At 50.7% G+C, this 7,338-nt stretch overlaps 1 protein-coding gene across 2 annotated transcripts; it reads right to left on the bottom strand.

The window, feature by feature from the left end:
• Positions 1-211: 211 nt before the first annotated feature.
• MMACHC (metabolism of cobalamin associated C) lies at positions 212-4,666 on the bottom strand. Of its 2 annotated transcripts, none has more exons than XM_024746149.1 (4): positions 4,457-4,666; positions 2,476-2,670; positions 1,614-1,766; positions 212-1,010 (listed from the first exon to the last, which is right to left on the bottom strand). In XM_024746149.1, exons 1-4 carry the CDS (start codon positions 4,535-4,537, stop codon positions 597-599), a joined length of 843 nt encoding a protein of 280 aa, XP_024601917.1. In that variant the 5' UTR covers positions 4,538-4,666; the 3' UTR covers positions 212-596. The 2 variants fall into 2 exon arrangements, with proteins under 2 accessions (XP_024601917.1, XP_024601918.1); XM_024746150.1 differs by having other exon boundaries at positions 1,725-1,766; positions 4,457-4,551.
• Positions 4,667-7,338: the final 2,672 nt, after the last annotated feature.

Here is a 7,338-nt window from a genome sequence, read left to right on the forward strand (position 1 = left end):
GGTAGTTCTTATCCTCATATCATTGTCCTGAGGGAGGGTTGTCAGTGGGGCAAAGGTGGATTCCTCCTGGGCTCTTGAGGCTAGGGCAGATTCAGGACTGAGAATCCTTCTTTATATCATGTGGTGCCCTTCTAGACACCTTCCAGACACGGCTACCCCAGCCTACCTAGCCCTCCAGTATTCAGACAAGCAAGAACTATGAGCGGCAGTATAGGATTCCTGGGGCCTTTAATAGCTCATTATATGCCAGGTACTATTTCGTATTTATTCAGTCTCCATAAGAACCCTCTGAGGCAGGTACCGTTATTTAAGGGATAGTTGCTTCTTAAGCCCTGTAACAAGTAGCATCTTGAAGCACTGCAGAGAAATGGTAACAGGTAATAATCCCATATTCCAAGGCAGGTGGCAAGTCTGGATCTGCTTTGGTCTTTTGACCAAACTTCTTTAAGCCTTGTTATCTTCATTTAAGAACTCTACTATAATTCTTTATCAAAAATGATCATCTTGTACCCAATAAAATCTTGTCTAGCCAAATAAGTCCCAGCAGGTGCAACTGTCATAAATGAGGATCCCACAGGGGAGGGGAGGGGAGGGTATCAAGGGCCAGAGGACGCAGGTGGTGAGACCCTGGGGCTGAGCCAGCCTCTGCTGGGACTCTGAGGTTTCTTGGGGATGAATGTGGTGAAATGAAGCTCTTGGGATGTAGAGCTAGGCTCCTCTGAGGTCTGGGCCAAGCCCAATAAGGCCAAGCGTTGGGCAGGCGGAGTGGAAAAGAAGGCCTTCTGCTCTTCTGAGTAGCGCTCCTGAGGTGGCACAGCATCCCGGTAAGTCCAGTCACGCCAATGGAAGTTGAAGCGTTCAAGCAGGGTGATCCGGTCAGCTCTTGCAGGTACACAGTCGAGGGGCTTTGTGGGTGGCAGGTCTGGCACCTCTATTCCTCGCAGCAGCACGGCCCCTCGGATGGCAAACCAGCCCCCGAATCTGGGATGTATGCACACACCTGATATGTGCTGGGGAGTGGGTAAAAAAGAAAACAGTCATGGAGGTCGTCTTGGCACCAAATCCAGCTACCAGCAATGCAAGCTAGGTTTGTTTACTTATTCTCATTTCTCATTCTGAGTCTACATGTGAGCCTCGGTCAGTCCTTGACTGGACTCCTCTATTCCCTCTCCTGGACAACTTTTTTCATGGTCACTGACCACAAGGAAAGGTTCCTTGAGCTGAACTTCAGCTTCCCAGTCTCACCACTCTAATCACAGCTCTGCCCCCTCCATTCTATCACAAAGACTAAGAACAGACTAGTTCTCTGACTGATGTGTCCCTAGGAACCAGACCTCTGACCATGGTGCACCTTTGTCCTGGATTGTACCCATCAATTCCTTTACCCAGGGGAGGTGGAAGAATGACATCTGAAATCTTTTTTTTCTTTTGGCTGTGCCTCGCGGTTTGCAGGATTCTCAGTTCCCCAACCAGGTAATGAACCCGGGCCATGGCAGTGAAACCCTGGAATCCTAAAAACCAGGCCTCCAGAGAACTCCTGGGACTTGAAATCTTGAGGGATTTTCCTTTCCTTTTCTTTCTCAGCCCCTATTCATTCATATTTGCCCTCTGACCTGGGTTCCCCAAGGGTCAGACTCCACATCCTGTCGTTGGTAGTAATAAGCTGCCCCTGCCACATGGGCTGCTGTCTGGGCCAAAATCTTGGGGCGCCGGTTTGGGTGTACCTCGTAGTCAGCGATGATTTCTACTTGCATCTCTGGGAGGCTCTGTGATAGAGAACAAGATGGAAGCTTTTAGCACAAGAGGAATCATGACCATGTCCAACAGAGCCTTAAGTTGTGTTAACAGGGCCCTGTCCTCAGAAGTCATGTTTAAAGGGGAAACATGATCTTAAACTTGGAGTGGGGCTGGGGGCTCCAGTGTGAAGAAAACAATATAGTGTCTAGGAGGGCCCATGTTTGAAGGGAAATACAGTCTTGTTCAGAAACCTTTATGAGGGGTGACTTGGCTCTGCCCTCCGGAGGCCCAATGTGGAGGAAGACATGGCCCAGCTTTGGGGAGACCCAGTGTATGTGTACGTGTGTATATACATGTAAAGTGTGTAGTGGAGTATTCAGTCCTCAAAAGACCCCAAAGATAGCATAAAGCTTCCAGGTCTAGGGCAAAGAAAGGTGAGAGGTGCGTGGGGAATGTTGGGCTTATTCCCATTTCACTTGGAGGCCAAGGGAACTCTGATCATATAGTTGTACATCAGTGAAGGGTGAGTGAGACTGGTTTCAGACCTGGGGGGCTGCTAGAGGAGGTGGCCAAACCCGGGGTGAGCAGGCAGAATGGGGAGAGATCACATTGTCAAGGCTGTCTTTAGGATACTCTTCTGCCTGGGAAGTGGCTCCTAGCCCTAGGCAGGTCTAGTCGAGGAGCTGGAAGCAGATGCAGGTTTTGAAGCTGGGGAAGGCTACAGCCAGCCTTGCTCACCTCTCTAACACGGCCCAGGTGGTAGGCCACACACTGGTCCACAGGGTCAGTCAGTGGTTGGAGGTGGCAGCTCTGCAGGAAGGGCTTGAGGGCCCGGTCAAACATGGCAGGTGTGCTGAGTACCAGGAAGGCTAGGGTAGGTCCTGGCAGGGGCAGGTGGAAGGCTGGAGGCAGGAGTGCATTGTACCATGCCACCTGGAATAGAGAAAATTCAGGCCACACAGGAGGGCCAACTTAGGCCTTAGCCAGGCCCATACTTTAGCTTTGCATTCAAGGCTTCATGCATCTTGCCCAGCCTCCATCTTATTCAATCGATGAAATTCTGATGTATGATGTGTGTTTATGGGGATGCAACTGAATCTGACGGAGTTACAATAGAGAAGCAAAGAATTCATAAAAAACTAAGGACAAAAAAAATGTGATTATATTGTGATTAGTGCAATAACAGGGCCAGTGAAGGCCCTCTGAAATTAGAAAAGGCTTGGAAGCTGAGTCTTGAAGGCTAGGAAGGAAACTTACAGGCTGACATGTAGAGGGAGAATCTGGTATGTGTTTTAAATAGGTCCCAGCATAAACAAAGGTAAAAAGTGCAAGGCATAGTTGGAGAATAGCAAATTGTCTAGTTTGACAGAAGTGAAGCATCTGTAGAGGGGAGCAGAGGGAGAGAAGGCTGGAGAGATCAGTAGGAGTAAGACTGTGACTGGTCTTGAATACTGCCAATTTGAGGAATATGGGTCTAATTTGGTGACAATGAGGGCTAGCCATTGAAGATTTAAGGAGTAAACTGACATGATCAGTTTTAGATCAGTCTGGCTGCAGTGTGGAGGATGGAATGGAGGCAAAGTGACAGGAAGGAGGTTACTGCAGAAATTCAAATGAGAAATAGTGGCCTGGACCAGGAACATAGATGGGTTGAATGGAAGGAAATGGATCTGAGATAGGAGACAGATTGATTGCTAAAGGTCTCAGTGGCTGATTGTATGTGGAGCTAGGGAGGTGAGAGAAGCAGGAGCTTAGGATGATTGGCAGGGCTGTATATGGCACTGTTCAATACCATAGCTCCCCCTATCCAGGCCTACCTGATTGCACCAGCTAGGCATCCCCACTCTCCCTCATACCTGCCATCCACCACTACTACCTCAACACCTTTATTCAAGCTCTTCCTGATATGTGGGATGTATATAACCTTCCAATCTATCTTTTCATATATAGTTCAATTCCATTTTTTCCAGGGAAGCCTCTCTGAGGCTAGATCCAACCTACTTCTTCCTCTATAATCCTCTCCCAGCACTGCTGTGTGCCACTCAGTGGAAGGGGTGGAAGTGGGCTGCCTCTTAAGCATCAGGCAAAAGGCTCAAGCTGAGTTGACTTAGCTTTGTTTCCAAGCACAGGGTTCAGTGCGGGGGACGCTGTATACAGGGAAATGGACCTATGTGAACAAGGGTAGGTGGTGATGCCAGACTTCTGTGTCAGGCAAGTGTATAGTTCATATACCCAGCCCAGCACTGGTGACTGGCAACATCATGAATGTAACCTTTTATTGGTAGATGGAACAACCCAGCCAACTGTTTGCTTGTTCAACACCATGAATGCCCTTCGCTAATCAGATGACCAAAATTCTAGCCATGCAAACATTCCAGGCCTTGCCCTCCCCCCAACTCCTTCGGGAAGCTTCCAAAATGACTCTGGCCCCACAGTACCTTTCTTGCTGTAAATTACGTAGGTGACAAAGCCACAGGGTTACTGGATCATATGGTGTCTCCTATTCATCAGTCCGGCATTGTATGAGGGTAAAAGGACAAACCTGCAACAGTTCTCTACCCGTTTAAACCAAGCGCCCATTGAGACCCTTTCCCGATACGTCAAACGAACACGGGGCCAGAAGAGCTCGGGAAAGTTCAGAGGACTCCAGGGCCTCACGCCGGTGGCACCGAAGCCAACCATACACTTCGCCCTGGCACCACAGTAGGGATAAACCAACCTGGAAGGGGTAAACCTCGAAGCCGAAAGGGCACAACGTGTCCTCAATCTTCTGCTTCAGCTCTGCGACTTGCGGCTCCATAGCGCACGCTACACGCTGAGCCTGCTGGGGAATGGAGTCTCAAGGTAACTCGGGACGTTAAACTTTGAGGCAGCTTGGACTCCATTTCCCAAGAACTACTGGGATCGGCAGCGGGACTTCGTTGGCTCTGCGCGATGCATCCTGGGACACGTAGTTCATTCGGTCCTTAGAGACAGCCACTACAGAAGCCGAAAGACTCAGTTTCCCGGCAAGCTTCACGGTGGGGCTGTGACTGCTCGTGTTGCTTCTAGGGAAACGTAGTTCGGTAGCCTGCATCGCCAGCTGTCTCCAGTAGAGGTGAACTCAGTTTCCCAAGTGGCACCGCGGAGGCCAGTGCGAAGTCGGGCTTTCCCGGCCTACCGTAAGGTTTGAACCGGGCGGCGGCAGTAGTCGCTGGCACAGGTTCGGTGTGATGGCGCAAGTGTTGTGCGTCTGGAGAGGTCTCGACCAAGATTCGGTACCTTTTAACTCCCACCTGATATCTGCGTATCAGGGCATCCCGCTTTTCCACCAGTTCCCCAAGGACGTTGCTCCCCTGACTAGTCCCAGAGGCGCAGTTTTGGTCTGATACTGCATCCTTACCTCTATTATTGCATCCCCCACTCACCTCTTTAGATCTGACGTTGTGGTCTTTCCTGGGCTGTGCCTTGGGTGCCCACAGTTGGGAGAGCAAGGGCACAAGATGCCAGGGAGCCAGAGCTCTGCCGCAGGCTATGAGTAGGAGCCTGAGATGGTCTGAGCAGCTCGGTGCGCTTCTCAATGCTACTGACGGAAATGTGGCCAGGATTAAGGTGAGGGGGCGCCTGAGTCCCCCGCCTTCTGGTTTAGGGGATGTGGGTTAAGGGACTGCAAGACAGAACTCATTGGCCTGTGCATTTGCTTTTTTTGTAGCAAAGGCTGTATCCCCTTGGAGTCTCCACCACGGGTATTGTTCCTTTTTCTACCTATCCCTCAGCCTTTTCTCTTTCCAGAATCTGCCTTTTTCCAGTGCCTATACCGTCCACTAGTCCTTGCAAATTCCAGCTTTTTATTTTCCTGAACAAACATTTCGCCCCCCCCCCACCCCCCCAATAGACTTTGCACTCGTCCCTTCCTTATTCCCTCAGCAGGAGACCCGACTGGGACCTGGATTTCCCCTCATTACTTACCAATAGGCTTTGCACTCGTCCCTTCCTTATTCCCTCAGCAGGAGACCCGACTGGGACCTGGATTTCCCCTCATTACTTGTCTCCCCAGTCAGGAGTCCAAGCTCAACAGCATTGGGCTCTAGAGACTCCCATTGTCCCAGAAAGACTAAGTTAGGCTGAGGCCCGTAGTGCATCTTCTCTGGGATGAATTTACTATTCTTCGATCCCAGCTTCGATCCCAGGCTCAGGTGAGGCATGGACTCCTAGGTGAGTATGTTTGGGGTTTGCGTGAGATGAGGATACCAGGGGTTGGCGGAGCCCCTTGCACAATAGCTCGTGTGGTTTTTCTGCCTGGGTAGGTGACTGAGGCACTAAGGCAGGCTGTGCAGGGCCTGCTGGAAGAGCTAGAGCAGCAGAAGTACCAGATCTCTGCCCTAGAAGGTATCTGATCAGTTCTTTTCTTCATATACACGGTCTCATATGTGTGAACACATTTTGGTGCACTCCTGTTGTGTGTGTGCTTGTGTCTTGATTTGCAAGTGGAGTCTCTAGGTTCATGTGTGAAGTTCTTAGAGGGGCTGATCCCCAACTTGTCCCACTACAGCATCACTAAGGTTGCTGCAGGGGGGCCCAGAGCAAAGGGTCCTTCTGGAGCAACGCCTGGTGGGGCTGAGAAGGGAACTGCAGGGCCTTCGAAGCCAGGTACAGGAACAGGCGTGAGCCCAAATGCAAACAGGACCACAAAAGTGCAGTGCTACCAGTGGCCTTCACCAAGAGCTGCAGAATGAGTAAGTGATGGGCAAAACCTCGCCTTCTTCAGGCCTCTGAACTCCTGGTACTCTGGTAGCCTCCTCTGGGCTTGTTAATTGGCTTTAGAATGACACTGCTGTCATTCCTGCAGGCTGCAACTGCTGTGGGAGGAGTCAGAAATTCTTCGGGAGGAATTGAAGTTGCTGCAGGACCAGCTGAGTGAGTAAAAGATTGGGGATGGGTATGAAGTCACCTGTTCCCTTTTCTGGAAAGCCTTCTTGCTTTCCTAATAAATGACCATAGCTCTGACTGCTTGAGCTTCCTAGAAATCTGGCCAAATATTTTGTCTTACCTCTCATGGTGTGAGTCTAGTCTCCCCAGTCAGCTTGGAAACTTCTCAGCAGCTGGACCAGAATGCTTCTGTCCTAGTTTTCAGTGCCAGAGAAGGGGAAGGAAGGAAGTTGGAGAACATCCTCCTTACATTTTCTCTCATCCACAGGCCAGCACCGGGAGCTGCTGCTGAAACAAATGACTGAGGGGCGGCAAGCTCAGGCCCACAGCTGGAAGGTAGGACCAGGATCGGACCTATCTGTTCACATCTCCCTTTGGAGGCCCCGTCCTTTCTCTGTCTATCCTGTTTTGCTGGCGGGCCAGGATACCCTCTCCTATCCCTATCTCTTCCCTTCTCTTCCCTCTGCTGACTCCACCTGCCTCCAAAGCTCTTCTTCCCAAGCCCTCTGCTCCAGGCCATGAGAAACTATCTTTGTCCACATGAGGGTTCCAAGTGTGCTGAAGAGGCTAATTGTGGGGAGGGGGAGTTGCTTCTGGAGAGGGAGAGGTTTGGTCCTACCTGGGCCCATGGTCTGGCAGATGTTGTATCAGCTGGGAAGTGGCCAGGAGGGCAAAAGTCACACCCTGGAGGCT

The sequence above is a fragment of the Neophocaena asiaeorientalis genome, unplaced genomic scaffold (assembly GCF_003031525.2).
Source record: "Neophocaena asiaeorientalis asiaeorientalis breed wild unplaced genomic scaffold, Neophocaena_asiaeorientalis_V1.1 scaffold51, whole genome shotgun sequence".
Lineage (NCBI taxonomy): Eukaryota > Metazoa > Chordata > Mammalia > Artiodactyla > Phocoenidae > Neophocaena > Neophocaena asiaeorientalis.